The sequence below is a fragment of the Cinclus cinclus genome, chromosome 2, assembly GCF_963662255.1.
Source record: "Cinclus cinclus chromosome 2, bCinCin1.1, whole genome shotgun sequence".
Taxonomy (NCBI): Eukaryota; Metazoa; Chordata; class Aves; order Passeriformes; family Cinclidae; genus Cinclus; species Cinclus cinclus.
Window position 1 is genome coordinate 707,259 of NC_085047.1, and position 18,310 is coordinate 725,568.

Genomic DNA, 18,310 nt, shown 5'->3' on the forward strand with positions numbered 1-18,310 from the left:
CGGTGAGCTCCTGTGATAAGCACTGACCATCAGAAAATAAGTGCTGATAACACAAAAAACAAGAATTATAATCATCAGTCACAGAGATCTACAGGTTCAGTACAAACCCCTTTCTTAAAAATGATTTATTTAACAAAAACTGCACTGCAAAACCTGCCAGGTTTATGGTTAATTATGGTTAATGCTCAGTGCTGGCATCACTGTGACAGTCAGCAGGAAAAAACTGCTTTGAAGGACGCAAATCCAGGAGGCTGCAGAGTCCACAGGTTAAAGAGTGTGGACTTATCCATGCGAAGGAACAAGCTGCACCCCCGAGGTGGAGAACAACGTGCGGGTGGATCCACAGCACTGCATGGAGAGTTCATCCTGCTGGGAGATCAGGAGGCAGCCCCAGGGTCCACCACCCCAGGCACGCACCCTGCGCAGCTCAGCCCTGGGCTGATGGACGTGGCTTCACCTCCTCAGAATGGGTCACAAGTCACCTTTTCCATGTCACACTTTGGATTCCGGGCTCTTCGTGGAGTTTCCTGCCAGCTTCTCCTTCTCTGGCTCTGCCTTTGTCTCCTCTGCCCAGCTGGCTTGCCTCTCCTGCTTTCTGAGGATCACGTACACGGCCCCGAAACACAGGAAGGCGCCCACCTCGAAGAAGAACTGCAGCCCCAGATACCTGTGGGGTACAAACACAGAGAGTCAGGGCAGCGGGGATGATCCCAAGCACTCCCTGGCACTCTGGGGAGGCTGTTCCAGGGAACGCCTCTGCCACAGAACCTCTGTGGTCTCCAGCCCTCACAGTCCTTGGCAGGTCCCCGTGTCCCTCAGCGCTTCTCCCCACAGCTCATCCCCACGCTGCGTCCCCCCGGTGCCCCGGACCCCGCTGTCCATCCCTACCTGCGCCTGAAGAGGGTATTGTCATAGTATCTGCAGGCTGCCCTGCGCTCACACCTCCTCTCCCACAGCACGCACGTGGTGTCGATGGCACTGCCATAAAGCACCGGGCCCGGCATCCACGCTGGAACAAGGGGTCAGTCAGCTGGGCCCGGCCATGTCCTCAGAACAGCCACCCCGAAAACACGGCCCCAGGTGAGTGCACAGCCCAAAACACAGCCCAAACCATGGCCCACACCACCCCCCTGAGTGCCATGACCTAAACCACAGCCCAAACCATGGCCCCAGGTGAGTGCCAGGGCCCAAACCACAGCCCTGAGTGCCACAGCCTAAACTGCGGCCTAAACTACGGCCCAAACCACGGCCCAAACCAAGGCCCCAGGTGAGTGCCACAGCCCAAACCACGGCCCAAACCACCTCCCTGAGTGCCATGGCCTAAACCACAGCCCAAACCACGGCCCTGGGTGCCACAGCCAGGTGCCTTCTGAACACCTTAGTGATGGGGACTCCACCACCACCCCAGGCAGCCTGTTCCAGTACTCATCTCCTCTACACACTGAGCATTTATTGCTCCTTCCCACAGCTACTGTGGCATGTCCTGGGGGCTGCCAGGGCAAGGTGAATTTTCCCCCTTGGAAAAATGACTGGTGGGACCACAGGACAGGGTGTGGAGTGCCCCCTGACAAGCTGGAGGTGAACAGAGCAGTGTCTGCACACAGCTTGAGCTCCTGGACTTGAAGTTATTCCCAGGCCTCCTTTGCTTACACACGGAGATGGAGGCCTGGGAGCTGCCTTGTCTCATCCCCCCCCAGGTGCACCCCCAGACCCTGCAGGGCAGCATCTTTTCCTGCCTTAGGAAAGACCTCTCCAACAGCTGCCATTGCTTTCCAGGATGGTATTGTAACACATTTCAATTTACCTAAAACTCTCAGCAGCATGAACTGTATCCCAACAGCAAATGATTTGTCTTCAGGCTGGATGCTCCTGAAAAACAAAATGGAACGCGTGCTCTCTGGCAATCCCAGCAGGATGGATGCTTCCCTCCCTGGCACAGCAGCTCACCCATACACCTGTCCTTCAACCCAGCTGCTGAGGAGCCCAGAGAGCTCCCAGTCACATCACCAAAGCTGATGAGGGTTCATTCATCAGGGCTAAACACTGACCATGGCCTTTTCTTGGCCTGAAAATCCTGCCAGACCCAGGAAGAGCTTGGAAGTGTCATTTATAGACTAAGACAGAGATTCCCCCATGGTTTTCCCCTCAGCTTTACCCATCCTGGGGTCCAGCCCCACCAGCCTGGGCTCACATCTAGGCTCACTGCATCCTGCTGCCACCCCACAGGCACCTTTCCAAGGACGTGGGAAGCTGGAGCCCTAATTGCCTCTCTGCACTGGGAGGGGAGGCTGCTTTCAAGCAAAGGAAGGTAATTAAACTTTTTAACTTCACACAGTGCTGCCTTAAGAAGAGTCCAATTGCTGCTGTGCTGAATTACTGCTGAGTTAATGGTGCATCTTGTGCCGAGTTAAAGCCACAGCAGGAACAGGGCATGAGGTGGAACTCAGGGCTGGTTTAACCCCAGCCAGGCTGATTCAATCCCCAGTCCCACAGCTGGAGAAACCCTGCCTCCTGAAGGAAACATCCCCTCTGTGGCTGCCCAGGGCTGTGGCCAAGATGTCCCCACCTGAGGATGAGCATGAAGGACGGCGTGTGGGACGTGCTGGCCAGGATCCCTGCCAGGCAGGACAGGACCACGAAGGGCACAAAGAGGTGGGAGCAGCCGGTGCCGCAGGTGCCTGGCCTGGCGAACCCCGCCGGCCCCGGTCCCATGATGCAGCTGCACCTGGTGTAGTTCTGTAAAGAGGAGAGAACATCCAGAGGCTGCTCAAATGCCCAGGGACGTGCAGAGGGAAGGGAACTCTGCCGGCTGCCAGACAGAAGGAGAAGGGGTAGGATTTGTCTGGAAATAACGAGCAGTAATTAGCACTGAGTGCTTCAGGGAGACTCCAGAGCCCTGTCCGGTGCTCCAGGAGAACTGGAGAGGGACTGGGGACAAGGGCTGGAGGGACAGGACACAGGGAATGCCTTCCCACCATTCAGGGCTGGATGGGATATTGGGAAGGAATTCCTGGCTGGGACCGTGGCTTTGCCGCCTGTGCCCAGGCACTGTCCTGCTGTGAGCCCCTTCGCCCAGGGCTGTGTGCAGGGCAGAGCTGCAGCCACAGCCAGAGCCCCAGCTCAGGGCAGTGTTAAATCAAACATGCAAAACCTCACCTTTGAGAGAGGGTTATAAATGACTAGCAGAGCCTCATAGCAAGCAAAAGATGCCCTGGGGTGAGGGATGAGGAATTTTTCCTTTTCTCTGTTTTTTAGTCATGATTATCTTTTTTTTTTTGTTTTGTTTTTGTTTTTGTTTTTGTTTTTGTTTTTTCTTTTAAACAAGAAAACACTAGCTGGTTTGTTTGTTTTTTTTTTTTTTTCAGAGGGGGTGTCAGTTTGCAGAAGGGTGATCCCAGAGGCAGGGGCCAGCTCAGTGTCTCCCAAAACCTTGTTCCAAGCTTACATGGTGCCCTTACATGTGCCAGCAAAGCTGGGTGCACACCACTTTAGGGCTTTCTGCAGGCTGGGAGGGTTCCTGGAAACCCTGGGACAGGGAAGGCAGTAGGCAACGAGTACCACAGGTCCCTGTACTGGCAGAGATACTGAAAAGGGCAAGAAAACTGAAAAGTTTCCAAGAAAGAAAGGGCTGGAAGAGAGAGGCATCATCGAGGAGGGAAAAAAATCATTTGGAAAGGATCTGCTGTAAAAAAGGCAAGGGTGGGGGTGCAGGAGAGCACATCTGGGACTAAGCTCTGGCAGAAATCGTAACTGATATTAAAACGAAGTGCTGTTAATTAACGGAATGTGCTGCAAACTGCCCAGACAGTCCCGTGCTGCCATTCCATCCCCTGCAGAGCCGCTCATCCCACAGGGGCTGCTGAGGACCCGTGTTTGGATGGCAGAGGTTTCCTCACGGTGAGCTCCTGCAGACCCACAGAGCAGCTGGGAACACTCAGAGCTGTCAGGGCCTCGGTAACAGGCTGGGAGCAGCACAGGAGGGGCCAGCACAGGGCAGCGGGATGACCCAAAGCGAAGCAAAGCAAGGCCAGGAGCAAAGCCCGCTCTCCCAGCCCCTGCGCTGCGGCTCTCGGCTCAACTCCCCTCTCAGGCAGCCCGTGCCCCACGGCCAGTGCCCACCCCTGCCCAGCCAGGGCCCAGCACTGGCTCACCAGGACAGAACTGTCAGTGTGGATGTGGACGCTGCCGCAGCCAGCGGAGCAGGGTGAGGTGTACTCCACGCCGTCAGAGCCGCAGATGGGGTTGAAGCCCGTCTCGGGGCAGTGGCACTGCGCGTTGCACTCCAGGACGCGGCGTCCAAACCCAGAGCTGAACGCGAGGGAAGCGTTAATGCCAGCTCTGCGGCATCACCCTCTTGCAGAGAAAACTAACTGCACGCGTGCCAAGACCAGTAAAAACCCACCATGGCACGACAAATCCTTCCCCGTGTGTCAGTGGGGACCCACGGGAATTCCATCATCACCCCCAACCTCTCTTCTGCCTGGGCGAAGCATCCCAACCTCAAATGGGCACAGGAGCCACCCATTTCCTTCATTCTTGGTCCCAAACCTGGGCTTTGGGGTTCTTGCATCACCAGCTGTCAGAGGGAGGGAGGGAGATTCCTCCTAAGGGCTGGGACCACAGGACACAGAACAGGGAGTTCAGAGATCTGGATCAAGCCTTGAGGGCACACAAGAAGGTCCTGCCCACATTCAGCTGCCACAGATTGGATGGTGTGGTCCAAAGGGCTGGCCCCTGCCTGAATGATTCATCCACCACACTTTCCAAGATGAAAACTCGTGCTGTTTATGCCAAAAATTGTGTTTACTTCGGGTTCCACGCTTGCTCCTCGGTAGGAGGTCTCAGTGGTGGAACTCTTACAACCCTGCTCCTAAAAACCTCACATTATGGAGGTTTTACCCCTAAGGCGATAATCTGAAGCGGCTCCACCATGTGCAGGGTAGGTCACAAAGGCTGGCTGTACATTTTCTGCCCTAAACCTGAGCATGCAGCAGACTCGGTGTTTACCCTCAAGAATTTCTTACTTTATCTCCATTGTCTTCTTCTCCTGAGGGAACAAACCTGTTTCTGGGGATCCTGGTTGGCTCCCCCCGCCACCCTGGGAATGCCCCCGTGCCCAGCCCGGCAGAGCGGTGGTACCTGTCCCAGTAGGTGACGCCTGCCACTTTCTGCGTGGGGCAGCCCAGGAAGAGCAGGGGAAAAGCTGTGAGCAGGCAGAGCAGCATGCCCAGGACACACAGGGCACTGCACTGCCTCAGAGACATCTGGAACCGCTTCAGGATGGCACCGCCCACCACGATCCCGACCATGGCCCCAGGGATGTTCACAGCACCTGGGGGAAGGCAGGGCAGGGAGTCAGGGAACCACAGACTGGGTTGGATTGGGTTGGGTTCGGAGGGATCTTAAACATCACCACTTCCACCCCTTCCACCGTCCCAGGTTGCTCCAAGCCCCAGTGTCCAACCTGGCCTCGGGCACTTCCAGGGATCCAGGGGCAGCCACAGCTGCTCTGGGCACCCTGTGCCAGGGCCTGCCCACCCTCCCAGGGAACAATTCCCTCCTAATGCCCAATCCAAAGGCATTCCCCCTTGTCCTATCACTGTACCCTGTTTTCCATCTCTGATGTGTATCAGCCCCTTCTCACAGCAAAGACCCAGAGGATTTACTGTCGGGTTCCTATTCCTCAGCACAGGTGATTCAGAAGGGTCTAAGTTTTTTATGGGGACTGGTGGAATAATGCTACGAAAAAGCTGCTTTTCAAAAGCAGCAGGATCCCACAGCAAACTGGCTGCCACACGTATCCATGGATGGAAGACGTTAGGAGCGGTGGAGAGCTGTGCTTCACCCTGCAAAATGTTATTTTTCTGTGTTCACAGGAAGAAAAAACCAAGCAAGCCCGGGGAGCATGTTTAATTTCTGTGCAGTGCAGGACTGTGCCCGTTTCTGTGGTCACCCCTGTAAAACCCCACGTACAAATCCACCCCCCACCCCATGTTTTTGGGGGAGACCAAAGTTCAGCTAGAGACATGCAAACTGTTTAATTCAGCCAAGAATCAATGGGAAGGTTGCTTTCAGCCCATAAATACCCACGCAAAGAAGGAATTTCCAGCTACTGAAAGCTTTTTGGTCTGAAAGAGAAAGGCCAAGCAAGACTCAGAAGTGAGGACAAAGGCCAGAGAAATTAATCCATGGAACACAGTGCTGACTTGAAGGCAGAGGATAAACCGAGGCTGGGAACAGCTCAGCTGGGCATTGCTTCAGCATTTCACCTTCCTGCATCCAGCCGTGGGCTCTGCCAGTCTGCTGGGCTCACTTTGTCCTGATCTGCTGCCGACCTCAGAGGCCCCTTTCCCTGAGGGGCTGCTTGCTCAAAAATGTGTTTTAAACACTTCTGTGGCAGCATCTCTGAACTCTCCAACCCATTCGGAGAGGGAGGCTTTCTTCTAGAGGAATTCTTCCTAATTCCTGGGTTATTTTTTTAAAGGAGTCGAAAGCCCAGCAACACTTACCAATGACCATGTTGGCCAGGGAGGCTGTGAGGGAGAACTGTCTTTCCAGGAACTTGCCCATGAACGTTGCTAATCCAGCAACCATGGCAGAGATGCTGACCTGAGCCAGCACCACCAGCAGGTACACAGGGTGCCGCAGGTTCCTCAGCAGCACCACGGGAAAACCTGAAGGACAAGGGGGGGACCTGTTGCACGGAGAGCAGGGGCACGGCAAAATATTCATCAGGGAATCCCAGAAGAGTTTGGGTTGGAAGGGACTGCAAAGCTCATCTCATTCCACCCCCTTCCTCAAAGCCTTTTGGCAGAGCTTCTGCTTAAACAATTGCAAAAGTAGATGGGAAGCCGTTAAAAGTTAATTTATTTGTTTGCTGCGGTTGCAGTTCCAGTGTCCTTCTTGTTTCCATCATGAAAAACACTTTTGCTGATGACAGGCATTAAGCACTCCAGCAAACTGCCCCAGGGCTGAACCCTTGAGCAGGAGAGGTCTGCAGCCCCTGCTGCCAGGGGCTTGGGGTGCCCCGCGCTGCCATTGTCCCTCCTTAGGGCGACGTCCCCTTCCTGCACATCCCAAACCCACTTTCTGCTCCTCCTCGGCTCTGGCTGGCACGCAGAGGGCAACTTCCAAACAAACTGCTGATGAGTTTCCCAGATGAGGGCTGGGGCAGCCAATATGCTGGAGCAGAGATAAGGAATTAACAGCCAGGATTAATGCAAAGGACTGCCATAAATTAATGGCGTTAATTCTTAGCAGCTGACAAACGGCTGGGACAATCTTTCTATCTGCTGCAGCACAGCGGCGCCGGGAGCTCTCCCTGGGGCTTAGCTGGGAGCTGGCCTCAGATGGGGATGGGTTTTGGCCGTCCTGAGTGTTCTGGGAAGAGCAAAAGGACCCTCCCTGGGTGCGGTGGGCTCCTCCACGTGCAAAGGCAAAACTCCCCTTCGTGGCAGCATTGCCTTCCCAGCTCAGTGACAGCCAAAAACTGTAGGGAGCTGCAAAAGGGGTGCAAGCATACAAAGCACAGTCAGGGACCCTGGAATACTGACCCTCTGGAGGCTGGAGTCAGAGGAGAGGGAAGGAGCTGCCTTACACAGGTATGAACCCAAGAGGGGAGATGGTTTTGCTCTGAAGTACCACTAAAGGTTCTGATTTTTGAAGAGTACTCCTGGCATTTCTCAGCCACATTGCAGATAGGAAACCTCAGCTTGCTTGCAGAAAAATCTCCTGAGAGCCAACCCAGCCTTTTGTGGGAATCTTCCACCAAAATGTCCCTTTCCCTGGAGGTCTCTGGTCTTTTTAATCAAACCCACCCCTACTGCCAGCCCACATCAGAGGTGAAAAGCTGAGCAGGTCCCTACTTCATGGTGGGAGCAGCCAGATTTCCATCCTCTGCAATCCCCACCTCAGCACTAAGTGGAGCCTCCTTGCAGCTCCAGAGAGGAAGCTGGGCAGACAGCAAAAGCAAGTGGAAACGTTAAACTAATAATAATAAAAAAAAATATCCTTGAAACTGCCTTTAGGGACCATAAGAGAAACAAACGAGTCACGAGTGCAGCGTTGCAATTGCTTTGAGGATCACCTTTAATGGGTTAATTCACAGTAAGTGCAGCAGAATCTGCACATCCTCCCAGGTGTTTTCAACAGAAGCCTGGAAATTAGCAATGGAAATGACTTCAGGCAAGCTAAATCCTACTTCTTTCATTACTGCAGGGAGATCCAACGCCTGGGAAGGAGGAATTTGTGAGTGTGAGGAGCAGGGTGCAAGCCAGTGTCACACCGGGCACCTGTGCCAGAGCCAAGATCACTCCGCAGCAGCTCTGAGTGAGTACAGGGGAACTGCTCCCTCCTGGGCTGGGTGACCTCAGTGCTTGGAGCGTCCCCACAGCTGGGCCTGAGCCCTCACCCTGCACACAGCCCTGTCCTGTTCCTGCTGCTGTGGCTGGAAAAGCCCCTCCTGCCCGAGGCAGAGCTTCCAGGGCTGCCCCAGAGAGGCTCAGACCCAGGGGCACCTTGTGGGATGGGCTCCAACACGCCCTTGTTCTGCTTGCAAAAATTGCCACCGGAGTGATTTTGCTCTCTGGTTATCCCCAAAGCAACAGAACACACGGCAAAAGGTGTTTCCTTCTCCATAAGCACGTGATGGCTTGGGTTGCAGGGACCTAAAAACCCACCCAGGGCCACCCCTGTCATGGGCAGGGACACCTCCCACTGTCCCAGGGTGCTCCCAGCTCCATCTAACCTGGCCCTGGATGCTGCCAGGGAGATTCAGGCTGGAGAGCCTCATCTCCAAATGCTGCTTTCATAAACTATCATGCAGAAAATAATAGTCAAAAGAGAAACAGAGGGGGTGGAAACAGAACAAGCAGGAGAGCGATGAAATGGGAGGGAAATTCCCTTTCCAGTGACTTGCAGATGAGCCAGCCCTGCGGTCTTTAGGCTTCACCCACATTGTCCCATCTAACCATCGCACACTACCTGCCACCCCGTTCCTGGCTCTAAAAAGAGCTCTGTGTTAGAGATCCAGGTGATTTCAGCAAGACTGCTCTCCTAAACCATAAACCAGACACTTCATTTATTTCAGAACTGGGCTTTGGGGGATAAATTCCCCGAAATAATGAACTTATTAGCACAGCCCTGACACAGCAACACTGATTCAAGCCCCGAACCAAAGCTGCAGCTGGAGCAGGGTAGGACGTTTCCTCCTCTCTGCACCCAGAAGCTCATTTTTATTTGTGTTCTAGAGGCACAGAGCAGAGTGTTGGTGTGAAAATCCCATCTGAGCACTATCAATCTGCTCCCACGCAGCTGCTTCCATTACACAGGTTTCTAAAGGACAGTGCCACAAGGTCAGGGGGGGAAGAAACCCCCGAGTGCCTCCTCTAATTGAGCATTAGGCTGACGAGCAAACGCTGCCAGCAGCTGGAGAGAGCAACCTGCCCACGCCTGCCTGGCTGTGCCTGCCCTGCACTGACCTTCAGAAAACAGAATTTCCAATAAATTAACGGGACAGTATTTGGGAAATATGGGGAAGCTGACATGAAGTGCCTTCAGAGGGCCACATTTCATAAACAGTTGTCAAAGTGCAGAGTATTTAAAAAACCCAAACCATTAGCAGATGCCTTCAGAGACTAAAGCCCAGCTGATCCCCTTCAGCACAAAGAGCCCACTCATTTCCAAACAACTTAATTGCACTGGATTCAAATCTCCCCGTGGATTTTAAGTGCTCAGAGCCTGGCCAAGGCAGCGCTGGCCACGCTCAGCGGGACAGGAGGTCCCACAGCCTGGCCTGGATGGTGTCTCCAGCCTTGAGGAGGGAGTCTGATGAGGTTTTTTGGGGGCATGAAAAGTTGCCGGTGCTGCCCTGGGACTGATTCCTGCCATGGCCCGAGGACCGAGCAAGAGCAGCTGGATGCACCCAAACTCCTCTGACTGAAGGGCTCTCTCCCCTCCCACAACTCTGCTCCAGGCTCACAGCTGGCACCCCTCTTCCTTGCCTGGATTTGGGCTCTGGTGAGATTTTGGCCTCTGATTCCATTTATGACCACACGAGCCACAAATCACAGAGCCACAGAGGATTTAGGTTGGAAGGAACATCACAGCCCATCCCACCCCCTGCCATGGGCAGGGACACCCTCCACCAGCCCAGGCTGCTCCAAGCCCTGTCCAGCCTGGCCTTGGACACTGCCAGGGCAGGCATGTGACACTCGGAGTGACCAAGGCCAGACGCTTTGGCTGGCATGAGGTGGAGCAGGGCAGTGTGGGCAGGCTGGAGCACATCTGCTGGGAGCAGAGGGGTTAAACCCAACACTGAACCTACGGTGTATCTCAAGGGCTTATCCAGGAGCTGGGCTGAGCTCAGGGGGGAACGTGCCTGCTCCTTGGCAGGAATTGTCCCGTGGGATCAGGGATTTGCACACTTACGTCTGATGAACTCCATGAGAGAGAGGCTCTCCGTGTGCTGGGATCTCGGCCTGAGCTGGCTGAGCATGTCCTTCCTCTTCCTGCTGCCTCTGTCCTTCTCTCTCACCACCTGGGGACACGCCAGAGGCTGTCACTGCACACATCATGCCACAGCTTCCCCTGGCCTCGCTTTTCTCTCCCAAACCGTGGCACACAGCAGCCCATGACGTTGCTGGCCTTGGCCATCCCTTGACCATCCCAGTGTCCAGCTGCTGCTCCCTGCCCACACCACGGCTTTCCAATAGGGCTGACAGCATCCAGACACATATCCATGCTTCAGAGGAGTTCTCCCACCTTTCCTGCCAGTGCTGGATCACACAAAACAAGGAGGCCCAAACATTTGCAGGGAAAGCTGGATACCCTCACGGGATGGTTTTCTGCCCCAGAGCTCTGTGTGTGGGCACAGTCACACAAGGAGGGATACAGCTGGATCCCCACCAGCACAGCTTTGGGCACTGGTTTGGATGAGGGACGAGCAGTTCCCCGTGTCTCCGTGTTCCCTCACAAGCCAGTGGGCAGGAAAGGAGCAGCAATCGTAAGAGGAAAATGTGTCCAGGCAAGGAGGGGGTCTGGGATGGAGGCAAGATATTTGTCACCTCCTAAGCCCGGGACAGCAGGGGAGTCCCCAGCCCTGCAGGGCTCGGAGCATGGAGGGTCCACTGCAGCCTCGCTCGGTGACATCCCACAGCATCAGGAAGCCAAAGGATTTCTGGGATGCGCTTTAGATGCCCTGCTCTGCAGCCTTCCAGGGCAATCACAGGGGCGGAGGGCACTGACCAGAGACGTGCTGCTGTGCCTGTGGAGGGGCAGGCAGGGCTCAGGGCAGCGTGGCTTGCACAGGACACCGGAGAGTGTTTACAGCCAGAGCAAACCGCCCCGGCTCTGCCAGCCCCAGCAGCTCTGCTGCAGCTCCTGGCACCAACCTGAGCTGGACAAACGAGTTCACCCAACAGTAATGAGAGACTTGTGATGGACAGGAGGAAACGGGATTTTGGCTCTTGGGCTGAAATCGCCTCCTTTGCTCTGGAACTGAGAGTGGTCATTAAACAGCAGCGAGGTCATGGTGTCTGTGCTGTGGGTGCCTCGTGCCCTTTTTAAGGGCAAAAGCAATGAAGCTCCCTTCCTGTTTTGTATTGCTGGAGGTCAGGCTTTCATACATTTTTCAAATGCAAAGATAAAATCCGGCTCCCTTTCACTTTTCAGTCGTGTTACAGGCATTCTTCTCTCTGTTCTGAAACTGCAGCATTTTCCAAAAATACATTCAAGCTGTCCCTGACTCTAGCTTCCTCAGCTTCCAGCTGTTTGTGCTTCTGAAAGCCAACAGCCTGCACGTCCAGACAAAGCCCCAGCTCCCCCAGCTCCTCCAGTCTGGGATGTCCCTACGTGTGACCCTTGCAGGGGATGTTTCCGTGCTGGCAATCATGGGAGCAGCAGCTGCCTGCACATGGAGCAAAGCCTTCATGGAGAGGGAAAGCTCCTCTCCCTGTGCTGCCTCGGCCCTGGTATGGATTTTTGCTGCCTGAAAGGATCAGGAAATACATTGCTCTGGGATGAAGGTTAGCAGGGGCAGAAGGACAAGCAGGAATCCTGCCTGCTTGCTGTGGAGGATGCTGGAATGGCACTGGAACGGTGCTGGCTGAGATGCCTAAGCCCTGAGGAAGATGCTGTGCCCCTGCCATGAGGGATTTTGGCATTCTTACAGGAGAAATTTGTCAAGCTGGAGCTGGAAGGTGCAGTAACACAGGGCATCTGCTCAGCCCTGCCCCAGCATCGTGCCAAGGAGAAACCAACTAAGCTTGCAAAATGCCCCCACACTTGGATTTTCCTGGATGATTCCTTAAGGGACTCAGCTTCTTGGTGCCCCTCGCTGCATCTCATGTTTCTGCAAAGAGATTTTTTATCTGCATGGAAGATTTTGGCCAGCAAAGCTGTGACTGCCCCTGGATCCCTGGAAGTGTCTCAGGCCAGGCTGGACATGGCTTGGAGCAGCCTGGGACAGTGGAAGGTGTCCCCGCCTGTGGCAGGGGTGGCTTTGAGGTCCCTGGAAGCCGACCCATCCCGTGACTCCACGAGCCCATTGGCATCACTTCCACTCTCACAGGGGATGGAGGAGGCAGACAGGCTTTGGAGGAAGGAGGATGAAGTGCTCACAAGCCTTGTGCCAGGAAGAGCATCTCCAACCTGACTTTAGCCTGGGGAAATCCCCATTTCCCTGCGCAGGCTTGAATAAATCCAGGGATGGCTGAGCAGGGCTCTGCAGGAAAGGGAAAAAAAGCAGCTTTTCCTGGCAGCTTCTGCTCTCCCCACCTGCTACTGCACCTGTGAGAAGGGCAGCCAGAGGTGCCAGCAGGCTGGGTTTATCCAAATTCACCCCTGGAAACAAGGATAAATGACCTGCTCTGTGACAGAGAGGGCTTTTTTTGTTTTGTTGTTTATTTTGAGGTGTCTGCAGAGTTTCCCTCTGGCTGTGAACAGAACCTGGCACTTCCAGCTCAGTGAAAAGTAAGGTCAGAGAAGTTATTTTCATATTAGACAAACAAAGTGTAAAACCTCACAGCTTGGAGAAGAATTATTTTCCTTTTGACAAGGTCAGGCTCCCTACAAACACTCCATTATGCCTCTTCCAGCATGCGTGGGTCCCTCCAGGGACCCCATTTCCAGGAGTGCTAAAATAGCCAGCTGAGGGGCACCTTGCTCCCACCAAAGGGGAGGATTATTTTTAGCTGCTGTTTGTGCCTGTCTTTAAAGCTCCCTGGGGAAAATCCAGCAGTAGAGACCAGCCCATTCCTGAAGCCTGCCCTGCCACTTGGCCCTCTCTGTTCCTCCCTGTACTCCTAGGCTGCCTCTGGAGGTGCTTTTGCAGCTTCAGTGAGGCACCCAGAGCATCACGGTGCCTTTTTCCAGAGAAGGACCTCGGTTGGAAAATCTAGGTTTTGCCTAAGGAGGGATAGGACAAGGGGGAATGATTTTAAGATGAAGGAGGGCAGGGTTGGATGGGCTATTGGGAAGGAACCCTACCCTGTAAGGGTGGGCAGGCCCCGGCACAGGGTGCCCAGAGAAGCTGTGGCTGCCCCTGGATCCCTGGAAGCGCCCAAGGCCAGGCTGGATTAATCTGGGATAGTGGAAGGTGTCCCTGCAGCACCTGCAGGGAAGTAAGTCTTTACAACCTCCTGGCACCAAGGCTCAGGAGGAGAGCACTGCTGAGTGACCTGGTGTCCAGAGGGGCTGTGTGAATGGCAGCCCCCAGGGCCTGGACACTGCTTCCCATAAAACCCGTGGGAGCTCTGCCACCAGGCATCTGCCAGTGGGCGCTGACATGGCAGGGAGGCTTTGTCCCAGCCAGCAGAAGTGTCGCTCAGCCCCTGTGGCACCTGGGAGGTGCTGGGTTCTGTGCTTGGAGTAAAACCTGCAGCGGGAGGGATCTGGGTGGAAAAGAAGAACCCGCGCACGGGAAACGCCGAGCAGGGACGGCTCTCCTGCTTTGGTCTGAGGCGCTGCTGAGAGCAGCTTTCCCCTTTTCAGTCCCTCTTTGTGACAGCCCCAGAGCTGCACAAAGCCTGTGTCCCAGGAACATTGGAATATTGTGACAGTACTGCTGCCTGCCTTGGGATACAGCAACACCAGCAGATGGCAAAGCACGAGCTAAACTCTGGCTACACAGCAACTGAAGAGACCCTAAAGTTCCTCACAATCCAGGACACAGCTCCAAGGAATGGTTCGGGCTCCTGGAGGCAGTATTAAACCGGAATTACTGGGCAAAAAGCTGTTCTTGACTGAAAACAGTTTTTCAAGTATAAGAGCCTCATCTTCTCATCACCCTCCTGATTTCATGACAATCTCATGGCTTTGCTGTGATCAGCCCTCAATAGGGTTATTCAGGATACTTTGGTGCTAGAAACCTACTGACAAGCAGCAAAGCAGAGAAATAAAAATGTTCTGGGTTCAGAGTGACAAATTTACAAAAAAAAAAATAAATCAAAAGAGCTGCCCCACATTATCACTAATGTTAACACGAGCAATTCCAGGAACTTCAAGGAAAGAATTCATCAAGAAAACGTGAAGCTGAAACGTGTCTGTGGAATGAAAAATGTGGACGCGTCTTGGCTGGTGGCAAACTTTCTGGAGAGGCTTTTATTTGAGTTTTCCCAGCAGGGCCCCTTGCTGCTGCTGCTGGTGCTGATACCCCCGCGGGACAGGCATGGCTGGCCCTCCCATTCTGCAAGGAGGGCAGAATTTGGCTGTTTACTGTACTTTCCTATTATTGTTATTATTTTTAACTGTTGGAAGATTCCAAGAGCTTTCTGAGGGAGATGCGAAAATGGGGAGAAATCCAAGAATTCCAGAAATTCACGTGTCCTGCAGAGGGACACGTGGGTGCTCAGCCATGTGGGAGTGTTCCCTACAGATCCCAGCCAGCAGAGCAGGGTGAAATCTTCCTGCTCGTTTTAAAAACCAATATCTCCCTGTTCCCCCTTAAACTCTTCCAAACTGCTCAGAGCGTGGCACTTGCCAGAAAGTGCAGCTGTTCTAGCTGGAAGTGCATTGTTTTCTCTCAAGAGGCATTTATGAAATTAATATTCCCATCAGCCCTAATGAAGAACTTTTCCCTAAGATGGAGAGTAGCATGCTGAACAGACCCTGCTAACACAGAGCTTCCCCTCAAGGCTCCAGAGCAACCCAGGCTGCTCTGAGGGAGGGTCAGTTAGTCAGGCACATCGCATTTGGGTTCACCCTCATCCTGCCACCAGCCCATCACCTCACAGCTCAGGATCAGCTGGGAGTAAATCCCTGCATCCCCAGGCTGAACTGGTAAAACAGGTCGGGGAACCCCAAATCTCCACTCATTCCCGTGGAAATTCAGGCAGGGTCAGGAGAAATGAAGAATTACTCTGCACTGGGGCACAGACCTGTTCAGACAGGAAGGTTTTGATGCTGCCTCAAGGTAAAGCAATGACACCACTTACAGCAGGGCCAAGACACTGGGATGAGCCCAGCCTCACCTCCCGAGCGTGTCCCAGCAGCTTCAGCAGCGTCCCACCTCGCAGAAACGCCTCCTGTGCAAGCACAGTTGGTTCTGCGCCGCTGCTTGCGAGCTGTGCCGCGTCCCGGTGAGCAGCTCTGCCCTGCACAGCCTCTCCCTGCACAGCCTTGCTCCCCAGCTGCTGGGGAACAGCTGTCCTTGTCAACCCCTTGATGAAATTTCAATGCCGTCAGCGTTTCAGAACCGTCAGCGGTTCTGGTTCCTGCGGCTGGCGTTTGGGCTCCACCGAGGTGTGTGTGTGTGTGTGTGTGTCTGTGTGTGTGTGTGTTTGTGTGCGCAGGGCCTCTCCTACCTCCTTCGGCATTTCCCGTGGGAAGAAGAAGTACGGCAGGGCAGACAGGGCCACCAGGCTGGCGGCCACCAGGAACCCGAGCCACCAGGCCCCGACCCAGCGCGGGTCCTTGTTGGTGAGCTGCACCTCAGCTGCAACACGAGAGGAGAGGGGCATCAGACCGATGCTGGGACAAGAGAGGTGCCCCCAGTGCACCCCCAGCATCCATCAGCCCCAGGGTGGTGGCTCCCAACCCAGGGACCACCAGTTCTGGGCCCTGAGCAGCGTTTGCCCCTGACCATCCCATGGCTAAATTGCATTTCACTGTCTGTTTCACTGCTGTCCCCGGCGTGTCCAAAGATCCACTCAGCCTTTTGGACGGAGACAGCTGGGACAGGGATGTCCTGGATGCCCACTCTGCCCCACGGGCACGGGCCAGAGAACCCACAGGAGGCTGGAACCCCCTTGTGCTCCAGAAGCTCTGGCAGGACGCGTCCCTCACCTGCGCTGACTTTGTCGATGTCCACGTAAAACCTCAGCATTGCAGAGCCCAGCATGAAGGCCACTCCCGGGCCAATGACTGTCAGGGAGAAAAGGATTCCTGCAGAGGGACAGCAGGGAAGGGCTCAGCCTGGGGAAAGTAACCATGCAGACAGAGCTGCCCCATGTGGGACCAGGCTCTGCTGTACCTGCCTCCAGCACAGCCTGTTTCCCTGGTGGCTTCCTGATCTCCGAGAGCAACAGCCCCATGCTCCCCATGTTCCTTTCACACCTGGAATTAATTCCCTTTGGCACGCCTCAGACCTTTCCTGATGCCTGTGTGCAGCCTCCTAGAAGGACTGAAATACTCTCAGGAACAAGAGGTGCCCCCTTGGCATGAGCAATCCAGTTTTTTTACAAGGTTAAGGAGATAGAAGTTATCAGGGAACTCTCCTCCGTGAACTACTGATAAAAGAAATCCACGCACAAATCTACGATTCAACCCCTACCTTACTCGTAAGAGGTTTGGATCATCTACCAGAACAAAATTTGCTGCTGTGCTTCCTTGTTTCAACAGTAATGGCCCCTCAAACCCACAGCTTGTGAACACGGAGATCAGATGGTTCCTCTTGCCCTTCTTGAAGCCTTTTTGGAGGAGGATATGGTAATTAACCCCATCTCCAGGTTGTCAGAGAATCCCCAGCATGGTGGTTTTTTGCCCCAGATGGTGTTTCCCCAGCTCTCCTGCTGTCTGCCCATGCCTGAAGCAGACAAACTCTTTCTGCAGAAACCTTCCTGGCTCTGGGCACAGCAGAAGGGCTGTAACCAACCCCGCTCTCATTAATGCAAATTAGCCCAGTCTGGCCTTGCTGCTGCCTCCAGCCTGGCTTCTTTACCTCCCAGGGAGCCCAGCCTTACCCAGGTAGAGGGGGGAGTTCCTCTCACTGGCGAAGTCATCGATGTAGGAGATGCCAAAGGGCTGGATGGGCACGCCACCGATGCCCAGCAGTGCCTGGGCCATGAACATGACCAGGAGAACCTCGTGGTTCTCCCTGGAGGCGCGTGGGGTGCAGCTGGCATCGCTCAGGTTGGCCCAGCCCCCCGGGGCCCCGGGCTGCGGCTGGCACAGGTCGGTGGCGTTGCTGAAGGTGCCTGCGGTGACAAGGGACAGGTCTGAGGAGCTTGGTCTGGAGAAAGAACTTCTCTCTTTAGGCACTGCAAGGGGCTCTGAGCTCTCCCCGGAGCCTTCTCCTCTCCAGGAGAACTCCCCCCTCTCTCCCAGCCTGGCTCCAGAGCACAGGAGCTCCAGCTCTGGAGCAGCTCTGTGACCTGCTCTGGATTCGCTCCAGCAGCTCCACATCCTTATTTTATCCTTAGATAGCAGGTGAAATAAAACAATAAGAAGGTGCAAAGATCACTGCCCTGATGTTCACAGACACGGGTTCCCACGCCACAGAAAGCCTTCAAGGCTTTTCCTCCACCGAGGAAGTGGGGCTGAGGTCGCTCCAGTTCCAGTACGGGTAAATGAGCACACCTGCAGAATTTGTGAGCAACTACCCAGGAAATGAGAACTAATTTTCCTCAGGAAAGCTGCCTAAGTGGCAGTGCTGATTCTAGCACCCTAGAACCCCGGGCACGGGGGCGGTGGTGCCGACAGCAGGATTTCCTTGGTTATAGTCAAATCCCGCAGGAACTCAAATGCTCGGGCAAGGGGCCACCTGCAGCAGCGCTGCTGAAATACCAATTTACTGTTTCCAAGCTGGGGGTTGTGGCTGGCCCATTTGCAGCCAGCTATTTTTCACCTTTTCATCCTTCCTTTGGTCTGAACCAGCTGCACTACCTTTGGTGAGCCAAAGGAAAGCTGCCCAGTGGAGGCTTCTAGAAGATTTGCTGGAGCTTCACAGCAGGAATTGGAAAGGTAGCAAATAACTGGTTTTCTCCTTCCTTTCTTTCTTGCCTCATCCCTTCGTTTTCCTTCAGGGAGAAGACCCCAAACCCAACGTGTCCTGCTCCCTCCACGAGTGATTTAGAGCTGCGTGTTTCTCAAGGGA

At 54.5% G+C, this 18,310-nt stretch overlaps 1 protein-coding gene across 1 annotated transcript in view; it reads right to left on the reverse strand.

Annotated features, from left to right (window-relative positions):
• Window positions 1-492: 492 nt before the first annotated feature.
• SLCO2B1 (solute carrier organic anion transporter family member 2B1) overlaps window positions 493-18,310 on the reverse strand; it is a 30,286-nt gene continuing 12,468 nt past the window's right edge. Inside the window, exons 5-15 of the mRNA XM_062511035.1 lie at window positions 17,178-17,411; window positions 16,282-16,380; window positions 15,801-15,931; window positions 10,429-10,537; window positions 6,510-6,674; window positions 5,140-5,332; window positions 4,152-4,308; window positions 2,567-2,736; window positions 1,805-1,869; window positions 889-1,009; window positions 493-667 (exon numbers count right to left, since the gene is read on the reverse strand). Coding sequence (XP_062367019.1) covers window positions 493-667; window positions 889-1,009; window positions 1,805-1,869; window positions 2,567-2,736; window positions 4,152-4,308; window positions 5,140-5,332; window positions 6,510-6,674; window positions 10,429-10,537; window positions 15,801-15,931; window positions 16,282-16,380; window positions 17,178-17,411 — 1,619 coding nt within the window. The remainder of the gene's footprint in view (window positions 668-888; window positions 1,010-1,804; window positions 1,870-2,566; window positions 2,737-4,151; window positions 4,309-5,139; window positions 5,333-6,509; window positions 6,675-10,428; window positions 10,538-15,800; window positions 15,932-16,281; window positions 16,381-17,177; window positions 17,412-18,310) is intronic.